The sequence below is a fragment of the Calonectris borealis genome, chromosome 1 (genome assembly GCF_964195595.1).
Source record: "Calonectris borealis chromosome 1, bCalBor7.hap1.2, whole genome shotgun sequence".
In the NCBI taxonomy this organism is placed as follows: domain Eukaryota; kingdom Metazoa; phylum Chordata; class Aves; order Procellariiformes; family Procellariidae; genus Calonectris; species Calonectris borealis.
The window spans coordinates 26262962-26287867 of record NC_134312.1 but is presented as its reverse complement, the minus strand read 5'-3'; the positions used below and the strand labels follow the sequence as shown (position 1 = coordinate 26287867).

The 24906-nt window shown below is 43.8% G+C and overlaps 1 protein-coding gene across 1 annotated transcript; it reads left to right on the top strand.

Moving 5' to 3' along the window:
• Positions 1-3509: 3509 nt before the first annotated feature.
• WNT16 (Wnt family member 16) lies at positions 3510-17136 on the top strand. Its single transcript, XM_075146939.1, has 4 exons — positions 3510-3598; positions 3690-3943; positions 5912-6198; positions 13799-17136. Exons 1-4 carry the CDS (start codon positions 3510-3512, stop codon positions 14261-14263), a joined length of 1095 nt encoding a protein of 364 aa, XP_075003040.1. The 3' UTR covers positions 14264-17136.
• The last annotated feature ends 7770 nt before the right edge of the window (positions 17137-24906 follow it).

The following is a 24906-nucleotide window of genomic DNA, read 5'->3' as shown; positions in this document are numbered from 1 at the left end:
ATGCAGAGACTCGGCGTGTTCCCAGTTCCCAGGGTTGATGGGCGTCATCGTGCAGCCAAGCACTGAGATGGATCGAAAGCACATTTGTTGCATTAGAAGTGTAGAATTTGTGCTTCGTCACAAAACCTGACAAATTTAATAGCTGAAGGGATAATCTGATTTAGAGAATACAGGAGATTTTTCCATTTGGAAGGCAGGCTTATCTCTGCTCGTTTTTTTAAGATAAGGGGATAACGCCCCAATTGGTCAGTAGGGCCCATATGTATAGGTGGGACAATGCAGTCTGCTGTGGTGTATTGATTTTTTCATGTTTCTGCTGGGCATCAGAACTTCCAGGAGAGGGAAAATAATTTGAACCAAGCTTTCAGATGTGGTGACTTGTTTAGGAAAAGTTAAGTGTGTTTAACTTTGTATGTACCTGCATCTAGCAAATAAAATGGCAGAGCTTGATTATAGTGAGAACACTAGCCACTAACTTTTTAAAGAGGTAATTGGTCTATCTCTGAAGCATATTATCTGTTGAGTGATCTGCTTATTCACACAGATTCTGTACAACAGAGTATTTTTCTTTATCTAACATTGAATCAAAAAAAATTACATATCTGTAACTGACTCTGTCAAGATCACATTAATCATCATTAAAGAGTAAATTAGTAAATGTCCAGTCAGGAAATACCACTCAGCTTAGATACATTTCCTTCTTTTTTTCTTTTAACAACAGTTTATTGTCTTCTTTTTAAATTAGAAAAATGTGGACATTTTAGTATGAATAGCCACAGATAGCCCCACCTTGGCCAGAGAAAGTAAGACAAGCAGTAAGTCTAATTTATCTTCCCTGATTAATACTAAATTTTGATCACTGAGGCTTGGCACTTGACCTTGGTTTGGATTCTGGTTCTGCATCATACTCATGTAGCTGGCTGTCATGGGGTGAATGGTCTTCAGGCATAGAGGGCTCTGAAGCACCACTGAATCAGAATTACAGACTTTAGAAATTAGAATTTCAATGCATTTTGGTAGATCAGCAAGGTTTTTCCAAATATCGTGTCCCTTTGCAGGTTTGCAAAGCACATAGCTTGCAAAGTAGTTTGATTGCCCTTCCCTTCCTAGTAGCCAATGACTTGTATGCACACACGTAGCTCTAGACCATAGGGATACTCTGCTGCTCTTGCCCAGAGAGGAGAATATTGCTGGAGGGAATAAGGAAGAGAGGCGCTATAAATGGCAGACGGGAAGCTGAGAGGCAGAAGAAGGGCAGAGGCTGGGGATCTGGGGGGAGCCAGGCTGCAAAAGCCAGAGAGGAGGTGCAGGGGCTGTGAGCAATGGGGGAGCAGTTGTAGGGGAAACAGATGGGAAGAGAGGCAGATGGGGGATTAGGACACAAATACATAATAATCCAAACTTCTTTTAAAAAGATGGTCATGGAAAAATGTGGTTTGCTTCCAGTCGTTGCTAGAGATTGAACTGAATGATCTCAAAAAGTCCCTTACAATTTTTATATTTTTTTTTTATCATCAGCCCTCCAAGTTGCAACTGTTTCACTTTACACGAGTGTGTATGACCAAAGGGTTTTCCTAACTACTTAATGGTTATTGTAGCAAAAAAATGTAGACAAAATCAGATCCCAATTACCCAGAGAGGTAATTTATTTATGGTATCATATATAAAATATGCTACAAATAGGATTGGAATTTTTGAAATCAATATTTTTCTGATTTAAATCTTACATTTTTATTAGCATATAAGATTCTGCAGCTTCTAGAGAAAAATTCACATATAAGAATTGAGCACCAAAAGCTCCACACTAATATAAAACAAACAAACAAACAAACAAACAAACAAAAAAACCAAAACAAGAACAAACACCAAACAAACCACAAAGAACCCTCTTAAAAGAACTGGCAGGAAAAAAATCATTTCAGAGTGAATGATAAATACATGTAGCAGATCAAGAAGCACATAAGAAATACACGGCTGCTAGACCAGGGCTTTGAATTAATTTTAGTAGGTGGAGCCAGGAAGCAGCAATGAGGATAAAACGAACCATGTGTCCTGGAATAATTAGATAATTCTCTGACACAGCCCACACAGTTTTGGCTGGTTCAGGCCTGTTTCATGGCCGGTTCCCTGTGTTCCGATGTGGTCCTCCATCCATTTCCCTCACTCTGGACTAAGTTCCTCTGCAACCACAAGCAGATGTTCTCCAGACTACAATTCAAAACAGAGAAAACAAGTCATATCGGAAGGTTTAAATAGCTCATGGGGTCATATGGCATCTGCCCAGAACTGGTGGTGCTTTGGAGACCCTTTAAGAGCAGACAAATGAGCACGAAGTAGGAAGGAGGCATAATTTTATAGATCTAAACGTACCACAGCCTGTGCTCTTAAAATATCTCAGTGTATCCATGGGGAAAAAGACAGGGGGAACACCACATTTATGTGATTATTTTTCTACATGTTGTAGTCCCAAAAACGTACATCTGTCATTTGAGATGATTTATTGTGCTCTTCACTTAGAGCTATTGTCTGTCAACAAGAGCTATTTCATTAATTTACAACTGTGTCAAACCAAAGTCTTTACAGAGCTGCCATTTTACCCAGACTATTTTTAGTGCAGGTGTTTCACTTACACAGAAGGAAGCAGCGGTATATTGTGATCTGGACTTGAAAGTCCAGAGTGCCAACACCAGCTCTTCATCAGCTGAAGATGACTCATTGGCTTTTAATGTGTAGAATGAGTAACTAACAATTACTAAGGCAGGAGTCGATAAGAGTCTGTCACTGAAGTTTAGAGGAGTGGACAAATGCTGTCCTAATGAATACTGATGCTGACTCTGGAGCCAGTTAGTTAATACTACTAAAGCATTAGGAAATTAGAATAAAACGTGTGGGGAATGTGATGATTTATTAACACCAGTACTTTGTGCCTTCTCTTCTTTCTGCGGATGAAATCGCTGCAGACCCACAGGTTCCTCTGCCTGCAGCCCCGCTCTGTCGCGCCTGGACACCCCACCAGCACCCCTCGCAGGCGCTCTCAGCGCTGCAGATCCCGGCGGAAAGGGCCCGCTCCGCAGAGGGGCTGGCGAGCCGCTCCGCCGCTCCCGCCGGGGCACAGCGGAGCGGAGCGGTGCGGAGCGGCGCGCAGCCCCCGCGCCCCCGCCGCGCCCCGGCCCGGCCCGCCCCGGCCCGCCCCGGCCCCCGGGCGGCCAATGCGCGACCGGGGGAGGCAGAGCCGGGGACGGAGCCGGGGAAAACATCAAACCCAACTTTCTCACCTTGAAGGGGATCCGGCGCTCCCCATGCTTCCCCTCCTGCCGCCCGCCCCGCCAGCCCATCCTCCCCGGGAGGGCCCTCCGCCCGCCCGGGCTTCCCCCGCCGGCTGCCCCCTGCCCCCCGAGGGGGAGAAAGCCGAGTAGGGGGGCGCGGCTGGCGACCGTCCCCCTCGGTCCCCGCTGCCCGGGGGCCGGGCGGCGGGCAGCGGCGGCGCGGCAGGGCTCGATGCGGCGGCCATGGGGCGCGGGGCCCCCCTCGGACCGCGCCTGCTGCGGGCAGCGCTGCTGCTCGCCGTCTGCCCCGCCGCCGCCTGCGGCACCTGGATGTGAGTAGCCGGGCGCGGGAGGGAGGGCTGCGCGGCGCCCGTCCCCTCGTGTCCGCCGGGGCCCGGCGCTGACGGGGGGCTGCTTCTGCAGGTGGCTGGGCATCGCCGCCGCCGGCGGGCCGGAGAAGCCGGGCTGCGCCAGCCCGCCGCTGAGCCGCCGGCAGCAGGACCTGTGCAAGCAGAAGCCGGAGCTGGTGCCCGCCATCCGGGAGGGAGCGCGCCTGGGCCTCCAGGAGTGCCGCAGCCAGTTCCGACACGAGCGCTGGGACTGCCGCCCGCCGCCCGCCGCCCGCCGCGGGCCCGCCGCCCCCGCCGCCGCCGCCTTCGGGCACCAGCTCAGCAGCGGTGAGTGTCCGCCCCGCCGGGGCGGCCGGCCGGCAGGTGCGCCCGCCGCCGCCCCGCCGGGGCAGGGAGGGACGCGGGGCTCCCCCGGCTCTCCTCCTCCCGGAGGAGTCCTGCGGGGCGGGCGGCGGGGGTCGGGGCTCCGGCGGGGCGGGCAAGGGGACCGGCAGGGCCGGGCAGAGGAGTGCCGTCGCGGGGGGCGGCTGCTGCGTTCGTCTCGGGAGGCGAAACGCACCGAGCAGACCAAACCTGCCATTGTCTTTCCAAAATTATTGCTGCTTATTGTAATTTTTGCTTAATACGCCCGTGGATGACAGTGCCTTTAACTACATCCACTTAACTGTGTTGAAATGTTGTTATTCTTAGACTGATGTTGGGTTTATCCCCTTCTGTCATAATTACTTAATGAGTGGGGTAATGACACATAGTATTTCGAAAAGGTCACTTGACTGCAGGTAAAAATCTGCTCACAGCACCAAATGCAACGTGAATTACTTTAAAATGTATCGTATATGCTCAATTAGGCGGTACTGCTCAGCACAGCAAGACCAAAGCTGCTTTCGTTGCGTGAACTGATAATGGAATTGCTGAAATTTACACTAAAATAGGGACATTTTGTTTGTGTCAAATGGCGGTATCAAAGGTCTTGATCCTGCAGGTTTCTTTTGAGCACTCCGCTCAATGATTTCAGCGTAGCCGTTGATGTGAACTTAAGTGCTGTAGTACTTCATCTTGTGTTCGTGCAATCTTCATTTTGTACTACAATACAACAGTGAAAAAAACCCAAATATTAACCACGAAAACATAAAATGAGCAATAAAAAGTGATGCATATCCCAAAAAGGAAAAAAAAAAAAAGAGGAGCAGTTTACTCTACTATATGTAGCCATATGTATTGTATGTTAGCACTTCTGCCCAATGGGAAGGACACTTCCTACAGACCCATAAATGAGTGGCACTGCTAACCCACGAAGCTTCACTAGTATGTCCTGTGGAAACATTTTAGGATGGTACCAGCACCACAAATACGAACAGGAGAAACAAACAGGAACTTTCCTGCCCATGAGCAGGAACTTGGGAGACTGGAAATAACAAGTTGTTTTTACAACAGTGAAAATCAGTACAGTGAAATATTAGCGCAGCTAACGGCCAGGCATTGATTTTTGGTTTGCTTAGAGAGTATACTGTGCTTAACATGGTTTAAAGATCCATGCCACATTATGCCAGAAGTCTCAGAGAATGGGACTGGCTTCAGAGGCCCAGGCAGGTCCCTCCATGATTCATGAGATACAACAGGGACAGTTAAAGGCTTTTTATACTGCTGTCTTTCCCATGGCCAACTTATTCTAGGAAAAGCACATGGCCTAAATATTCTTGTGCATCCTGATTTCTGCCTGGTTTAAGATTCGCAGGGCTATTTGCAACCTTTGTGAATTAGAACAACCTCAATGTTTGCTAAATTTAGCATGAGGTAAGTTCTGGCCCTATACCAAAGTAACCCGGGATCGTGACAGCTTCAACTTCCTCCTCTGAGATCTGAACTAACCTTTTCTTCTTCTTCAAATCAATACGAATAGTGAAAAGCAGAGTGGAGAGTAAGGGGTTTGGAGTGTGGTTTGTTTTGGGTTTGACTTTTTTTTTTTATTTATTAAAACTTAATTGGCTTGAAAGTTTCTGGGGCAAGTAAAGTTCCAACCAGATTTAGAAAGGAGTTACCGAAAATCGCATGGTACAAGCAGCCAGAAACAGTACCATTAATAGCATGGTCATATGAAGAGGCGCTGAAGTCTTTTTTGGATGTGAATATCCACTGCTTTAAACAAGTTAACTCTACAGACCAAGCTGTGATGACTTTAAATTTTAACTGTTCCCTTCTAATAATAGTCTGGCTTGTAAAATCGGTTTTTACAGCTCCGCCAGGAAGGTAATCGGAGGGAGTTATGAAGTAACATATTCATGCCTTGCTTTGTAGGCACGAAGGAGACCGCGTTCATATACGCAGTGACGTCGGCAGGCCTCGTGCATTCGGTGACACGATCATGCAGCGCAGGAAACATGACCGAGTGCTCCTGCGACACGAACCTGCGGCACGGCGGCTCGGCCAGCGAGGGCTGGCACTGGGGCGGCTGCTCCGACGATATCCACTACGGAATGTCATTCAGCAGAAAGTTCCTGGATGTGCCCATTAAGAACATAACGGGCAAGAGCGGGAGCGGACTGGCGGCGATGAACCTGCACAACAACGAGGCTGGGAGGCAGGTACGTGCCACCATTCGGAAATGGCAGCAATTGCTTGTTCGGTTTCATTGGCAAAATGGCATCAACGAAACAAGGCCTGTCCTGGACTGCAGGTACAGATGGGACCAATGGCAAGAACCGCACTAACACTGCCAAAGCAAATGTGTACAAACCTGGAATCAGAGCTGGTTTTAACTAGTTAACTAATTAAACTTCACAGGTTAAAATAAAATCACAAAACAAGAATTAGGTCTGGAGTGCTAATCGGAGTAATCTCAAATAGATATTTGATATTTGGTAGCAAACTTGAAATAGTCTTGTTATCAGCATAATACATTAGGAGTTTTTTCACTGATTATTCTGTTATTATCACGACTTGCATTTTTAATTCTCTTTAATACTGAACGAGCAGGCAGACCGGACACGAGGCATCGTTACTCATCCACAGCCTGGGGTCCGCATCTGAGAGCAGAAGTCTAGAATTGTTCAGAGAGGAAATTGAGAGTTTACCTTTTCTTTTAAAAGATAGGATGGAAATGACACCTCTGTTTTAAAGCAGATCACTGGTTAGGGCACTTGTCAGATAAGTGAGAGGGGACTGGCTTTGGATAGCTCTTCTTCAGCCCAACGGACTTCAAACCCACAGCTGCAGAGGAAGTGTGTGTGTGGGGGGATGACATTGGGTCCTCCTGCCCTGTTCTGCAGAGGATGATAAATGGGGGCAGAAACAGCCAATACAGGGAGATGTGAGTCTGTAATTTAGTGCTTGGGGCTTACTTCTGGAATGGCAGAGACTTGGATTCTGGTTCTTGCTTTAAAATCAGTTTCTCTGCTTTACCGTGGAGCTTTTAACTTCGTAAGTGTTTAATGGCTCTCTCTGGACCCATAATACTTTAAATCTGTTCTGTTCAGTGACACAACTATAATTGAAGAAAAGAAATGGAGACCCTCTCGTTTTGACTACACATATTGATGGACTCCATTGTAACTCAGTAATTTCCTGTAGCCAGAAGCAGCATCAGTGGGTTTTACCGAAAACAACTTTCCTATCAGCCGTAAACGGGGAATAGCCATAGTAAGCCATCATAAGAGCCACAGTGGTATCATTGCAAACTATTTTAATTTAAACCAATTTTTATAGTTTACAAGGTAATATATTTAATTTAATTTAATTTAATTATATAGTTGGAAAACCGGAAAATCTTGCAGGGGCATAGGCCGTTTTCAGGACTGAAGTAGAAGAAGCAAACTTTAAAACTCAGTAGATGCTGAGAACAGTTACTGTGAGATTAATTAGATGCCAGTCAGCTAAATCATCTCCAAGGAACGGTGGTTGGTATTGTGTAGTAGGGGATGTTAATAAGAGGAACAGAAGATTAAGTGATTATTTCCTTAGGGAAAGAGCAAAGGGTCATTTATCACATTTGTAGAGAGACATAGTTAAGGGAGGAGATAATAATCTCCATAAAATTATCTCTCTTAATTTCACGATTTTTAATATACAGTACAGATATAACTTTTTATTTTAATACTCATGTTTGTCATTAAACAGTGCCATTTTCTCAGATTAGGGTGAGAGTCAAAGTGTAGGGAAGAAGACTGCAAGGCTCCAGAGGAACTTCAAAGAGAAACAGAGATGTGATTTCTGTGTTTAGGTGGCAGCGACACAGGTCTCTCTGATACCGTTCTCTTGTCTGCCTCAGCTCTATGTTAGCAGCTGCAGCAGTTTGCTATCCTTTTGTCTTCAGTGGCAATGTTTGCTTACGGTCTTCCAGCACCATCATTATGCTCATCACTCACTCCTGCAGGTGTGCCAGCACATCTGTCTGGGGTCTGGCTCTGTGAGCTGTACCAAGGAACCATTCAGCTTTAAAAAAACCACACACACACACACACACAGAGCCTAGAAGAGAAACTTTTCTTCTGGGGTTGCTTTCTTTGAAGTTGGGTCAGTTCCCTGGTCTCATCTATAGCGGTCACACAGACAGTTGGGCCACCTACGTCATGCGGACAGGACTGACTGCCAAAAGGGAAGAGTGCATTCAGTCGAAGATAACATTTTCAAACAGTGAGCTAAAGCTACAAGGGGTTGGGGGGTATGGTGAAGCAAATCTTCATTTTCCATGAATAGTATTTTTGACAGGATCCAAGTTATCTTAGATGCCAGTTATATGCATGAAAATATAATTCATTCCACATCTTTAATTTCATGCAACTGTAGTATCTTCTATTACTATTCATGTAGAATGGTACCTCTTACTATACATAACTTCATGAAATCAGAGTTTTAGACTAGGCTGTCAGTCTTCGGGATTCCAGCCCAAAAGGATCAGGTCCTGAGGACCTTTCAGGATTTCAGGCTTTTCACAATACTGATCTCTCCAATGAGGCTTTCAAAGTATGCTGTCACAGGCTCATTGGTGCACACGATACATGGGCTCATTCCTTTTCCAAGACACTTCACTGTGTCTTTAAAAAAACCCCATTCACTGCAAGCCTGAAAGGCCAGAAGATCCTTACTTCACTGATCTCCTATCAATGGTGTATTTCTTGTTCATTATCTTGGAAGAAAATATGCATTTAGTCAGCTTCCATGCATAAATATTTTGTAACTTAATGGCAAACTGTAGGATAAAGCAAATATTTTGACTGCTGTCCAGAGTGAAAGACAATGTTTATTGTTGGTACTTGGGATTTTTAGTAGCGATATTAGCTGAACTAAAGTTTAGCAGAACTCTTGATTTTTGTAGTTTCAAAATCCTTAATTAGGAGATGTTGGAAAATGTTGACCTTCATGTTTTGTGGCTTACAAGAAGGATGTTTTGCAATATATTTTGGTACCTTATGACCTTTTGTAATAAATGCTATCATGTTCCTGGTTCTGTGTCTTGTAAGAGCAGTCTTCCAGGGACAATATTTCTGTGTTTGTTTGGAGTTACGAATGGAACTGGTATGTGCAGAATTCTCGTGTTCCTTTCCCATTTCTGTACAAAATGCTATTTTACATTTCTACATCTCATTGTTAAATCCAAGATATATCAATTTTAAAAGAGTAAGGATCCTTTGACTGAGTTGTCCACTGTTTAGGATGCTAATCCGAACCTCAGAAGATCCAGATTTCATTCCTTATTCTGCCACAAGATAAATGTCCGTCATCTTTTAGCATTGTAATGTTCAGTATACCTAGATGTGCATATGTGAGTTGGGTACCTCTGCTCCTTAAATTAAAGCATGACGGGAGTCAGGCACTATGGGTTGAGTATTATTGTAGTAGTATTCTTTCACTAATGGAAGAATTTCTGCTCAGTTTTGCACTTCTGGAAATCTATTTGATCTGCAGGACTTGTGTTCTCACATTGAAATAGGTTGGCTCATCAGAGTTTATTTTTACTAATACTTGTGGGTTGGTAACAGACCCACCAACAGTCTGCAACTGTTGTGCTGTACCTCCGGTAGGACGTGTGCTTGTCTTCATGAATAGTCCTGCTCTCTTCTCCCAGTGGCTTAAATTAGGCTGTTTGATTACAGGCATCAGTTCCCATTGGAAAACAAGTGCTGGCAGCCCCTGTCTCACAGCTAAGAACAGTGCCTTTGAACAGAGAGCTTAGCTTGGAGTAATTAAGCATTAATTGGCACTAAGGGGTATACAAACTGTGATTCCACTGACACTGTCCTTAGTTGCAGACCAATCTCTACTTTCTGCCCATCCTCCTGTTCTAGCCACACATTCCCACCCCATGCCACTCCCTCTGTTAATTGCATTGGATCAGTGAAAGGAAGTCAGTTTAAAAATTATTTTTTCAGGTTAATTTTTAATACAGATCAGTGTTCAGTGCTGTATCCAGTTCATCACTTAACCCTGCGCTCTCGTTGCGCTAGTGCCACCAGGGCTGAGGGCAGCAAGTGGCAACAGGGGCAGAGGAACGGCTCAGCTGGGCTTGTGGCTGAAAACAACACTTGTGGATCCAGCTCAGTTCCACCCTGATCACGTCCCACCAGAAGGCTGCGTCGGCTCTATAGGCACCCTCTTAGGTTGGTTTGCAAGGGAACAGCAAGAGAAGATTCCTAGTCCCTAAATTTTGCCAGATGTTCAACTGTGGGAGTTTGTTCATGAAAGTCCACATGGCAGCCTGAAATCCAGCAGCATGTTTTGTGATCAGCCAAAGCAAGATGTCAGCTCCCTGTGCTGGCAGTAGAGGCAACCCAAAATATGTTGAAGTCCAACCAGAAAATTTGCCCGTCCTAGCAGCTGGGAAGCAATAGCCTGGGGTCACGCACAATTGTGATGACACCATAAATCATTCTACAGATTGTATCAAAGCTTCATGTGAGAATCCTGAGCAAACCAGAATAAAACCACAAATGTTTGTAACTGCTGTGGATGTTCTCAATGCTTCCACACACAACCACATTTGTAGTTCTTGCATTGATCTGCTCTTCCATACACTGCTAATATATGCTGCATTTTTATATTTTTATATCAACCTGAGACTCCAAATCAGTTTCTGCTTTTTAGAAACTCTGTCTCCCTTTAGTTTTCATTAATTTATCCTCAGCGAAAGACTCTGAGTGTCATCTGCTGGGCTACTTGCCCACATGGAAGTAGCTCACCCTTAGCACCTACCAGACATGCCCGGTGCTTCCCCTGACAATCTCTGGATCCCTCTGCCTCACGCAGATTTTGCTGTGCCTGATTCGAGCAGACTTGGAAGTACACTTCTTTCCCCAAGCCAAATTGGATGTTTTTCTTTTTCCCTAGTTAGTACCCTGTCATACTGCAGTGAAAGCAAGGATTACATCTGTAACCTTGTAAATCTTATAGCACAATGTGGTTTCAAACTACTTTGAGAATCTAGTTACTTGCTATGATACAAATAACTGATCATTAGAAATTGAAAAATACTATTAAATCCCTTCAGTTTATAAGTTGTGTGTAAAATTTATCTTTCGATACCGTGTTTCTCTTTCCCTTGACATTTTATTAGGTTCTCTGCATTCTAACAAAGACTTTCTGTCCTTGGATCTAAAATTCTCATCTGCCTCAATCACTGTTATGTCTTAATGGTGCATATTCTGGCTACCCAGTGATTTCCTTATTGATAGATTCTGGAGATAGGAGCACAAGGTCACGCCTGTCTATTAAACAGAACTAGCCTGTGAAGGAGAGAAGATAAGTATCTAAAAGAATTACTGCCAGTTGGTTTGCCACTGAAAGACTCTGCTCTGGGGTGAAGGTCTGCATGTTACAATATTCTTATTTCTTCCAGGATAGGGAAAAATCTCCAATCCCAAAAGCAATCCACAGCACCTGGAAATGTCTCCTGTACTGGTGTATCACTTCATTTAATTTGCAAAGGCTAATGGCTGTTCTAGGTCAGGGCATACACCTGCTCTTTCTTGCTAATGGTTCTTTGAATGCCTTGCTTGTTTGGCTTCTGTAGTAACCTCTACCAACAAATAGGTCCTGTTCATTAACCAAAGATGTGACTCCAAGCAAACACTTTGGTCATGTGTATTTTTAATAATGTTTGTAGAGTTATATGCAAATACCAACTCGGGCTTGTGTCAATATCTTTGGGGCAGAACATGCCAGGAGGCCTCAACTCCCACTGCAATCAATGGATTTAATCATGTTGGACTCGTCCCAAAGTTCAGTGACCGCATTTGCCATGATGAAAAGTCCCAGTTTAACACCTAGGGTAGAAACAGCTCATTTTATCTGCTCCATGTGTTGGCTAGCTCTGAAACTTTGAGGATGGCATTTGTGCTGCCTGAACTACAAATAAGCAGTCTGGGACTTGAGTTTATTTCTAGTCATGCATAGGGTCAGTAGGGCTCGGCAGAATCAGGGCTTAAGAACAGGCACAAATGAAACTACTTTCTCATGGAAAACCAGATGAGGATGTTAGATAGACAGATTTTATTTTCTGTTTTTTTCTTCCCTAAGACAGTTTGAGAGAGACATAGATTGACAGTGGTTAATATTTGTGGGGGCTGTGGAGTAAGTGAAGGTTTAGGGTGAATTTTAATAAACAGCATGAAGTTGGATTTTCTTTGTCTTCCCAACTTTGTGGAAAAAAGTGATTCTTCTGCAGAAGAATAATTTGAATCTATATTGACCTTGCTGCATGAGAAGTTTAAAGAGAAACTTATTATGAATTCACTTAAAAGTCACTCTTTCTGTTACTTTTCCTAATTGCATTTATTGTGGAAATTAAATATGAGGGAAAAGGTTAGAAAAATGGAAGACACTAGCATGGGCTTTCCACACCATTAACCAATGGCTCATACGAGTCTACAGGATGGCTCCAGAGAGTACATTAATGGAAAGGTAAACCAAAAAAACCCCAAAATTATGATACCTTGTCCTTTTGCTGTATCTGTGCATGTGATGATTTTTCTGTACGCTTTTCCAAACTATAATGTGGGAAGTGTCACAAGTCTAATTGTATAACTTTATCCTATAACTATGATATTCCAGAAGGAAGTATTATATTGATTGCTGACTATTTGAATTGCAGTCCCAGACAAATTTACTGCTTGCTGACAGATTCCAGTTCTTTGAGGCTTGGTCTCTTATAAACGGAGCCAAAATTCTTGAGTATTGCAAAAGCTTAACGCAGGGCGCAGATTCCCATTGTTGGTCAGAAGGTTATTGTTCAGCTCAGTTGTTCAGCTTGTATCTGCATGGGCGTGGAAAAGTAGCCCACCTAATGTTGGTAACAACTGGGGAATTGAAAGTTATAACAGTAATGTGAGTGCAACTATCAAATTGTGTTAAATAGAGCCGTTATGCAACTGGAAACACTAGAAACCCATGACAGTACTAGTATGCCTAAATTACAAGAACAGGGCTTGATCCTGTAAGTGGAAAGCACCTGAGATTTACTCCAGAATACTTGAGTTGAAGATACCTCTGCTAAGCTATAGTGGCTCCTTTGATAGACTTTCCGTGGAGCTCAGCAATGTGGGCATCCTCCTGCTCTTCCAACAGAGGTCTGCCCCGAGGTGCCCCCAGACTGTACGCTGCGCTGCTTCGGACGCTGAGCCACGCTGGTCACACACAGCTACTGACCTCAAACCATTCCTGTGGCCTTAGTCACAGACTGTGTTGTGAATGTTTAGTGATCTTGATGGTAGCCACAAGGCACCGTTAACAGACGGCATAGATCTGCCCAGTAAATGTCTTCCAACGTAGGAACGGTGCCATTGCCTGCTCTGTCCCTGCTTCCCCTCCTGCTATTCCCCCCAAGGGCCGTTTGCACTCCAGCAGTGGGAGGACCGACACAGGACGTGTCGTTTCAGGTATTTAGGATCCTCCAGAATGAAAAGCCAGCCAGAAATACAAGCTTTCACTATTGTGATTCGATATTGCTGCGTTACCGCCATTGCAAAGTGCAAATGCAGAGCACTTCTGAAGATCAGGCATCCCATGGTGGGGGTCTGGAGTCAGAAACCTGATTCCTAACATGTATCCTCCTGGGCTCCGGCTTCCCCATCACTAAAATGGCAATGGCAGCTGTAATATTAAATACTTCGAGACCTCTGTGTTACTGATGTCAGGCAGTATTCCTAATGAATGAAAGACCGTAGCCAAATGTCGCTCTCCCTTTGCTTTCAGGCTGTAGCAAAGCTGATGTCAGTGGATTGCCGTTGTCACGGTGTCTCTGGGTCCTGTGCTGTGAAAACTTGTTGGAAAACAATGTCCTCCTTTGAAAAGATTGGCCGGTTTTTAAAGGATAAGTATGAAAACAGCATACAGATATCAGACAGACTGAAAAAAAAGCTACGCAGGAAAGAGAAAAGCCAGCGAAAAATACCAATTGGGAAAGAAGACCTGCTGTATGTGAACAAATCACCCAATTACTGTGTCGAAGACCAAAAATTGGGGATCCCTGGGACTCAGGGAAGGGAATGTAACCGCACCTCGGAGGGACCTGACGGCTGCAACCTCCTCTGCTGTGGGCGCGGGTACAACACCCACGTCGTCAGGCACGTGGAAAGGTGTGAATGCAAGTTTGTCTGGTGCTGCTACGTGCGCTGCCGGCGGTGCGAGACCATGACCGACGTACACACCTGCAAATAAGATGAAGTACAGAAAACACGGCCAAACCATCCCGCACTGTTTGGTACACACAACAGGGCAGTAATTACTCTTACCGTGTGGGTTTGCAGGGGGGTCAGCCTGAGGGGGGATGGGTATTGCCAAACAACGGGTGGTCCAAGCGTTTGGCGTATGAAAGGGCAACTGAGTGAACAGCAGCCTGCATGCAGGGACAGCTAAAACAACAAAAAAGGACTCCTGATGACACATTTGAACATGTAACTCCATGAGCAGGGAGAGACACTAAACTCTCCAAGCCTTGAATAGCCACAACGTCCTGAAGATCCATGTGGTCGGTAGATGCAGTGGAGAAAACTCAAGATCTCATTAGGCAGAGACTGAAGAGTTAGGAGGGCGTGTAAGACACGTTAGATATAATCCTTATGTCTGTACTTTTAAAACTGGGACTAGGTGGATCCACTAGATGGTTCATTTCTGCAGGCTTTAGAAAAAAAAACAAAGATAGGGGAAATGTTCTGCTGTTGACCATGAAGCATTTGCTTTGCAACCTTTCAGAAAGCTGTCTTCTGCATGATATGCACAAAAAGCGTCTGGTACTGAGAAACGTGTGACTGCAGAGAGCTGGGCACTGCCTGGATGGAAGAGAAGGGTCCATCGGCGTGGAGCAAGCTGTGTCCAGAGTAGAGGAGCTGGAGCGCAGCTTGATGAACGTGAGCAGTGTACCAAATAGCAACCTCGGGATTTTTTATAGGTTGTCTTTCAAATGCACAAAGGACAGGTCTGAGGAGAGACAGAAATACAGTTTGGTATTTGAAGAAAATAAGATCCTTCACAGGCATTTCCTCAGCATCCGAACACACAATTTGTGAGTCAGCCGGTTGTCACCCCACTGTTGGACTGTATGCAATAACGTGCCATGTTCAACCATCTCGTTGGTGGTTCACCATCATTTTCACAACTAACCATACGAGATCCAGCCCAAAGAAATCTGCCATAAAGCAAAATATTTTTTAAAACATTGCTTTCTCTTATAGAAGCAGCAGCTAGAACTTTTCATTAGGTTGCATCCTAAGTAAGTTCAATGCACAATGTAATTTATGGATTGGCTAACACCACTAAAATATTTAAACTGTTATTGATAACATTTTCTCCCCCTCCATATGTTGTCTCAATTTTATTTTACATCTGTGAAAGGTTGTTTATTTTTATGCAATGATTTAATGCCTGGCTTAAAAAGCATCATGTGAAAGGATTTCTTTTGTTTAAATGTGCAAAGACCTATTTTTGATAAGACAAGAAAGTTTATATTTTGTAAATATTTAAATTATGCAAGTGATGTAAAAGGTTTCCAAAACTAATGTGGTAAGATTACAGCCTTTAACATTTGTTGGTTAGATATTTGTTAGTATTGTAGTAGCCTTTAATTGATTTTTATTTGCATGTGCAGGGGGAAATTAGTCAGAAAATTACATAAATGTCCTTTTTTTTTACCATCAGGGTGGTTATAACTATTGCAGTTAATACACACTGATGAGACACACTATGATTTTCTAAATGATCAGTTAATTAATATTCTGTATACTTTTTTTATTCTTTTAAATCCATTTTACAAACAGTGAAATACTGGCTCCAGCAGTAAGTGCAGACGTCCTACTGACACCAATGCAAGGTCTTGCAGTCCCTTAACTTGTTCCCCACTAACAGTCAGTTTTTAGAAAGAAATCATCTTAGACAGTTTGGTTGAGACTTTCAAAGTTGCTTTGAGGAATTCCTTTCCTAGCTGATAATTATTTTTCCGTGAAAGATGGTGACCAGATTCCCTGCCGCTCTTTACTGGGTGTGTAGGTCAGGAAGAAGCAAACAAAATCTTCTGTGTTGTGATACTTCACTGCCTTATGTGGAGTATCTTAGGAACATCAGTTCAGCAACCAAGAAGTCCTTTATCTGCTGGTTCTTTTTGGACCTTCCCTCCACATTTGGCCAGTCTGTCTCCATAATTATCCTGAGGCCACAAAATCTGCTGTCTATGGGAAGGGTTCTCAGTGTGCCAGTCGCTGTCACAGGAGGATTCAATACCCTCCCTGTGAAAACCTGGATGGGGAGGACACATCCTGATGGAAGACCCTGAAGAGAGAGTTATGAGCCCCAGGTTGTTCCCATCTTCCAGCAATGAAAGTAAACCCACAGGCCCCACAGGCCGTGCCACAGCACCCATGGGCAGCATGATGGGACATGCTACTGGTCACTGTTGAGTTGAAGGTGTTGTAGAAACCACCTCTCTCTCTTTCCGAATCTGCCCTACGTCAAGCTGCTGGCAGAGGTAAGTGCGTGCCTTGGTGCCCTACGTGAGTCTGCTCCTGGCGGTACCTCCTCTGAGGTCAGTGTTGAGGTCACCACCGTTTTGTTGTGTGGGGCTCCAGCAGGAACCAGCTGCTGGCAGTTCAGTGTGGAGACCAAGATCTTCTCTTCAAGCAGCCCTGATCTGTGTCTTAAAACTACCTTAGCTTTTACCAGACCTAAAGGTTCTTCTATGCCTGATCTGTAAAGTAAGGAAAATCACCAACATATACTTCTCAGTACGCCTTAATTTCTGGCAGGGTAGGAAATGGGGAGAAAATGGTCCTGGATGCCTGCGCCTAAGGTCAGCTTCAGGGATTTGCCCAGGAGAAGAATCTCAGTAGGTTGTTTCTGTAGGTTTGAAGGGGAAGGGCAACTCACATCAGCATTGCACGGAGACGTGGGGCAGTCATGATGCAGCCAACACAGTCAGGGCGTCTCTTGCCTGATTGGCTAGCCAGTGTTTGATGCTGCGGGTTTTTTGAGAGGTCATCTAGTTCCAAAAAAAATATCTTTTTGTTTTTAAATGTTGTTAATAAAAGGTTTTTTTCTCGTTTTGTGGGGGCAAAGAGTTTATTTTTTCAAAGAATGATTAAAGACAATGAAGAGAAGTGGCACCACACATGGTTTATGAAAGCTACAATGGCTGAGCAAACAAGGTAACAGGGGTTTGAAGCTCCACTGGCAGCAGAAGGACCCATCTCGCCTCTGAGAAGCTGAAGAGAGCTATTTCATGGGAGGTGGCATCACCCTTTCTGCAGCGAGGGCAGAGCACCGGTGAGAGCAAGCGCATGCGGTCTGAGGGGCCGCTGCTCGCTCTCCTGCCGCACTAACGTCGGGGCTTGGAGGGGGAAGCAGAAGCAAAGCTGAGTGTGTTGGGGAGACTGGAGCATGAGCCCGTCTTTACCTATCCCAGTTGAAATTGCTGTTTAAGTTAAGCTCCATTGTAACTTATCTAAGTTACATCCATAAAACTGGTTCTGGATGGGCAGCATCTGTAAAAGCAATTCTGGACAGGATCAGGATATGAACATTGTTTTGTAGTAGCATCAGGGCTAAAGAAATTAGCTGACACCTATTGCAGTATTTATTCCACAAATCTGCCTTTACTCCTTCCACACTCTGGAAAAGCTCTCCTTGGGTGAGAGCGAGAGGGAGAACCATCTGTAAGACAGCATGCCTCCGCTCTCAAAGAGGAACCTACGTATGACATACGTGGTTCAGCTACTTTTGTGGGCATATGGCACTGGATGAATTTCATTCACTCAGTTTAATAGGGTGGTGGGGTTTCCCAGTGCTGGGACTGGAGGATCAAGGTTGTTGACTTTGAAAACATAGCCTTATAATACCCTTGTATAGCTTTGCAATAATACATCCTTTCTGTTTGAAAGTAGCTATGTGTGTGCTTATCTAAGCAACCGAGATTAGAAAAAAAATTGGAAAGAAATTCACAGTTTGAGCGGGGGAAAGGTCTTATCTCAGTCCTGTTCCCTGACACTGCCTTTTTATGCATGGAGCAGCAGTTTGTGAAAAGTAGCAAACCTATGAAAAATGCCACAAGTTTACTTTTTGAAGAAAGGATAATTGTAACCTCTTCTGAAAGTGAAAATGATATATGCTATTTTGAAAACAGAAATGCATGTGCACTGGCTGCATATTTCAAGAGCAAAGCTGTGTTGTTGACTGAAGGGCTGACGTACTCAGAGGAGTTACTGCAGGAATACACCTGGTCAGTCTGTGCGTGCATCGGCACCGTCCTGTCCTTGCCTGGTGGAAATCCCTTGTCAAAGGATGTGTAGCAAATGGAGATTGTCTCCATTGCTATCAAAACGTCTCTGTGCTGGGCAGCACTTTTCAGTGAATGACAAGTATGTGTAAAAGTAAACAGCAACAATTAGCATTGGTCATTCAGAGGAAATGACGTTAAAAGGACATCCACTTTGGCTGAGACTTTTGAGGGAGCTGAGGTGCTTGATTTCATTCAAGGATGAGGTTAGCAAACTTGACTTCAGGGCGGTTCCTCATAGATCAAAACGGTCATGGCTAGGTCATGTAAAGTGCTGAACCCATACCAACTCATCCTGCTGGCTAAAATGTATTAAAAGCATGTAAAAGGATCATCCCACTGTGGCAGACTTCATGCCAAATGAGGCACTGTTTGTCTGAGCCCTCTAACCTATGGCAGATATCACACAGGGTAGAATATCAGGAAGTATCAGAGTGGAATAAATGTTATTATTTATTGTAGATAACCTGCCAAAAATGCTAATTGTGAATCCTCTCCTGACTGTATCCCATCTGTCCTGCCAGGTGATCTGGAGTGCCCAGATCCAGTAGCAGTAGTAACAGTGAATGCAGTATCATGACTTTATTTTTCATTTCACGCAAGAATTTGCAATAGCAATTTTTAGGTTTAACACACTTTCACAATTTTTACTGTTAGTGTAGGCACGGGCAGACAATAGCTAACAATAGGTAACTGAGAAACAGGGCTTCACACCCATAGGTCCAATGAGCATCACCAAGGAGGGCAGTAGCAGTAGTATTCTGACTATAAATGGGAAACTGGGGAGAAATGACTTGCTCAAAGCCACTTGCAAAAGCAGTGGCAGACCTAGGTTTGAAAAAAAAAATAAGAATAGGCAGGTCTCCTGATCACCAACCTAATGCTTTGGCTACCTTTGGTCACTGCATTTGTTTCTCAGCCCGTGTACTTTGAAAACTGTGGTTTGCCAGCTAGGGCTGTACAGTAACCATCCGAGTTGTGACTGCTGGGCAAGTCCTGTGGCAGAGCCCAGCACAGTTTTTCAAGGACAGGCAAAGACTAAAATAATCAGTTGGCTAAAACTGCATTTCCTAAGCATGGCCTCCTGTGGTTTGTATTTCTGGAAGTCAAATACGCTTTTTCCCCCCACACAAATGACAAATTCGTCATGCAGGGAACGGTGCCTGTGGACTCCGCATTAATGCTGCAGATAATTAGTGCTAAAATACCCATGCCTGTCCCACAGTCTGCTGTCACACTGAATCGACAACTGTGTAATTCCACAGGTGGTTCTGTTAAATAACGAATGGTTTACTCAGCGGAGAATGAAATGGGAATTAATCCTCTCTGGCCACTGTGTCAGCTCTGCAGGGCTGGAAGTGTGGTGGCAGATAGGAACGTGAGACCGCAATTCATTTCACAGCTAGAAGGTAACACTGACTGGTGGTCCCTCTGGCCGAGGCTGGAATTTGGATGCCAGGGCTGACTGTAAAAGGATGGCCTTCGGTGGAGGGGGATATCACTTCATTTGCACAGCAAAGAGGTGTAACAAATAAAGCGCCTAGGAGAGTGAAGGCAGACACACACGTGGAGTTTAGATGCACTAACTGAACTGGAGAAAGACAGAGAGATTCATTACAGGGTAGTGCCACATACCTCGTGAAACCTTCTGCTGAACCTGGGCCTGCAAGCACGAGTACAGCTTGTCACAGGCTAAAAGATCAGAGCCTATCTCAGGGTTTGGCCACTTCATTTTCCTCTCAGCCTTGCTATGTTTATGACTATACAGTGTAATTTTAAATGAGCTGCACATTTTCCTTGGTAATACTTCAAGAATCATCAGCTTACCATCCATTTTTTATATATTTTTTTTTAATATCAAGTTATGTGTGTATCAGGATGCCTTAATTAAAATGCTGAAACTTCTGATTGGGCAAGACTTCTATAATCATTTTCCCCAAAGCCCTGAAAATTTGTATTTGATTGTGGAGCAGAACGAAACACATTTATAAGCATTTCTGTTTTCTGGAGAAAAAGCTTGACGCTATACTAGGGGTTAAAACCAGACTGCAGTATTATTTATGTGGATGATGATTTATCCTCTGTGCTGAAAGGTGCATTGTGCCTCCTGTCAGTAGCACAAAAACCAGCTGACAACTGAAACAATGTCCCATTCTCTTGCATGGACCAATCTGCCCCATAATCTAAGAAATTAATTTGACACTCTATTGTGTCTCAGTATGTGCTAAATAATATTTTGACGTTAAACATACTGAGTTTATAGAGGATCTATATATCATTACGAGAATCAACGTGCACAGGAACACAACATCAAGATACTATTCAATTCTGGATCAAGATGTGCTCTTTGGGTTTTTAAAAAAACAGTTCTGGCTAGTCAGTGCTGATTATGCCAATGGGAACAAACCCAGAAGTTACCTGAAACTGAGAAAACTAAGTTGCGAGGTTTTACACTTGCGGACTTCGGAGCTCTCGGCTGCAGTCTCATGGCGGGCTGGGTTTGCCCACCAGGTTGGCTGAGGGCGTGCTCAGGCTCCTGCCCCCTGCCCGGCCCCAGCCCGTCGGTCGGTTTAGCGATATGGTTCACAGAAACACTCCACAAACAGTAGATTTGGCTCAGTTTGGAGCAGCAAACTGCAGCAAGGACATGGCAGGAAGAACTCAGGGAGGTGACCAGGAGTAGTAACTCCTTGAGCTGACTGTGCTGCCAACACAGAATATTGTCCAACTAAGGTTTCACACTTCACGTGCATTGAAAACTCCAGGTTTTTAACATAAAACAAACCAACAAAACCAAAACCCACACAGCACGAATGGAGAGTATTTGACAGAAGTTCTGCAAACAAAGCAGCTAGTGAAATAAACTCATTTTAGTGATTTCTATGCAAGAGATTTAGGTAGAACCAAACTTCCGGGATTATCCAATGCTACAACAACCTCTATAGAAGTTTTATGATCCCTCACAATGTACTAACATTGTGGCCTCTCAGGAAAACAAGCAAGCCGTGTAAGAAGGGTTGATGCTTCAGGGCAGGCACATTTTCCATTGATCAATGATCTTATAGCACTACAACTGCAAGAAACCTCTTTAAGAAGCCCTCCTTGCTTTGGGTCACCCAGGACTAAACAGCACTAAGGCAAGACAGAACAGTATCGTACTCTCTGCTGAGACCATATTTGGGGTAGCACAATTCTGTCCACTTAAATAACCGTGAAATGTTAGTTGGGTTCAGTGGAGGTTTTTTTCCATTTGCCAATTATCCCATAATTGCCATGCTAAGAAACCTCTCTAAACCTCTTGCATTGTAGTGCAAGATCAGCAAGAGGAACAGAATTAACCAGCTGCTTTGGGCTGCCTCCAGGGATCAGAAGTTTCCCATAGAGGATGGAGTGATTTCTGTGCATTTTACACAGCACACAATGTGGCTGGATTATTACAGTGCTCTATATGGATCCCTAACCCTCTCCATATATATTCTAAAGCCCTGAAAGAAAGTTTTCATTTCTACATACTTCAAAGGATAACAAACAGATGATGTTAATTTTATTTACTAATACACCACAAAACTTAACACAAGGTATAATTATCTACGTTGTGTGTGTTAGGTGCTTTTGAGACATCTGTGAGGGCTTAGATATAAAAGCCATAAATCAAGACATTATTCACCAAGTTTTCCAATGGGAAGGATGATTCAGCTGCCAAGATCTGGGAACATGAGGCTGTACTGATAAAGACAATGTTGAAATATTCAAGGCCAAGGAAGATAATTAGCCAGAGAGGATTGCTGCAGCATTTGGTAGGAAAAAACATTTGCAGACTACGTTCCACAGAAGATAGCACTCCCTTCCACCGCCATCCATCAAGCTCAGAGACATGATTCCTCCTCAGATGGGAGTGCCTTTTTTCATGTCAATGAAGTTATAGTTACATCCTGTATGGACAACACCCTAAGAAAGGAACGGGTGTTTACAGATTTACAGATTATAACAATTTTAAAAGGATAAATGCAAGATTAAAGGAACTGGGTTGCATGTTCTAGAAAGGAAAAGATAGGGCCAGGAAGAATGTAAAAACCATCGAAGAGGAGAGTCATCAATTTTTAACTTGCAAAGAAGTAATCATTAATTTTCAGCAAAGAAGATTTGGAGGGTACATGAGACAACCTATCTAGATGGATAGTTAAGCACAGGAAGAGACTTCCGAGGAACCTGTTTTAACATGAATCTATGAAGGATGCATTAGATCTTGTTTGTAAGGCTGAAAGGGCTGACTACAGGAGCAGTAAGGAGGAACTAAAAGTGGGTTTAAGCGAATATTAAGATAATCAGGAATGTAATGAAACATCTCAAGTAGAGCACATTCTCTCTTGCCATTCTTCATTCTTCTGCCTGCAGGGAGGCAGCAGCAGGAGATGGCTGAGCCCAGGCCTTTGTGTCCTTTTGGCACGTTGCTCAGAGGGTGAGAAGCAGTGCCCCTCATATCTCTAGTACAGCATCAGAAACTACTGACACCTCATGGTATGGCCAAACAGGCCGAGAGCTGTTCTTGCACCTTCCTGCTTTGGCCTCAAAGTTGCCATCCAGCCTTCCACGTTTTTTTCAATTTTCTTAGCTGGGCCCCTTGTGTTAAACCTAGCTTGTGGCCTTAGCCTGGCCTTACAGACATAAAACTGAAGAGGATTTAATCAATAAAAAGTCCCTTGCCTGGTATCCATGGCCCAAGTCAGTTTAGGGAGGAACTATGGCCCTTCCCATCCTTACACAGGAAAGTCAGTCAACGCTTATGGTGGCAGTATTATTACTTTATTTCCTCCCTGAATTTATCCACTTGGCCTCTATTTTATTAATACACTCATTCTTGAAAAACACTCACACTGCAGAAAATCCAGTTTAGGAGACATTATACACACATCAAGCGTTAGTAGTCATGTCAATGTTTGAGGGAACTAAGTGCAACAGTAAGGCATCTGGAAAGCAAAACATGCTGAGCAAAGGGAAGCTTTTCCAAACTAGCACTCAGGAAACTAAAGCTGTAAAAGGTTCTGCTGTTTCCAGAGAAAAAGAAAAAAAAAAAAATGTTTGATCATGAAAGACAGTAGGAAAGATGCAGAAGGCATATCAAGGCAGAGACCCCCTTCAGCTCCTTTCTTAAGACTCCTGTTTATCTACATAAAGCAACACTAGCAAAGCAATTGAGAGCTGTGGTTTACAATGAAGAAGTCTTCAGGTGGCTTGGACCCAAGCGGGGTGCTCCTTGGGGAAAACAAAGTTACAACCTCCTTGTGTCCTCCCCTCCTCTTCTCACAGCTGCACAGACACCTCCCGCAATCTCTCGCTCTCCTTCCCTCACTGCTCTGTTCTCAACAAGTCCACAAGATGCTGCAAACGTTTCCATCGTCTTGTGTAGGAAAACATGCATCCTGGAGCTTTGTCACACACAGGTACTTTCACGTGAAGCTACCTGTACAAAATGCCTTCATCTTTGCAACTGACTACTTCCTACCGCCAGCTGTGGGAGAGACCAGGGAGGCCAGAGAAGTAAGTGCCTGGTAACTCAAAGGAAATGCACATATAATATCAGAAAGTCTCGCTTCTTAAGCATCAGAAAGTTTACCTCAACAGGGATATTGTAACTAGCCCACTCAAGACAGAAGAGATGGCATGACTAGATCTTGTGGCAAGTCAACAGACCAGGATGATGGACAAGAGCAAGGAGACCCCATCTGCATGGCCACTCCAGTACAAGTTTTATATACCTGAAGACAGTCTTACTAAAAATGGTATGATACACCTATGAGGACATGGGTTAGAGAATAAGAGGAAGATTTCTGTCAAAATCACAAGAATCAAATTATTTAAGAAGTTACAAAAATAATCCTACCATTTTATTGCTTTAAAATCCGTTGTTTAAGAGGTTTGTGGCAGGTTAAAAGAGTCATAATATATTTACTTAATTCAGATTGCTGAAAAAAAAAAAAGGCACAAATTTAGAAGATACAAGGGCTAAAAAAGGTCTGCCTTTAGTGTTATTTCCTCTCCATTTAATTCTGTAGAGGAAATTTGAACTTTCTAATGTGATGAAAGATGAAATATTCAAATATTCAAAACCCAAAGAGTGAAGACAAACATAGTCCGGGGAAACCATTAATGCAGACAAATGTTTTCTTCTCTTAAGACCCTGCCAAGGAGCTTCAAACTTATTTTGATATTATTCTGGATAGCAGCATAACCAATACTGGCATATACACCAACAAAACTGTATTTCCGTGAAAATTCTATGACTTACACAACTAGTTTTCCACAATAGCCTAACGTTATGAAATAGAAGTTATTTTCCAATTGATAGAAACAGGGGGGTTTACTCTGATGAAAAAAAAAAACGTGATTTTGACACATCCTCCTATACAAGAAAATCTGAAAGATTTAACAAAAGCAGTTTCACTGTATAAGGTGCATTTATTGCTGTTCTACATTGAACTTGAAGGAAAACCACATTATTTAACAAGCTAAACATACAGAACAACGCAGAATCCAGTCTTAC

Excerpts from the sequence above, each read along its gene's own strand:
- WNT16 (XM_075146939.1), top strand. The coding sequence starts at position 3,510 with ATGGGGCGCGGGGCCCCCCTCGGACCGCGCCTGCTGCGGGCAGCGCTG. Across the intron at positions 3,944-5,911 it reads CGGGCACCAGCTCAGCAGCG|GCACGAAGGAGACCGCGTTC; the intron begins GTGAGTGTCCGC and ends CTTGCTTTGTAG. Across the intron at positions 6,199-13,798 it reads ACAACGAGGCTGGGAGGCAG|GCTGTAGCAAAGCTGATGTC; the intron begins GTACGTGCCACC and ends CTTTGCTTTCAG.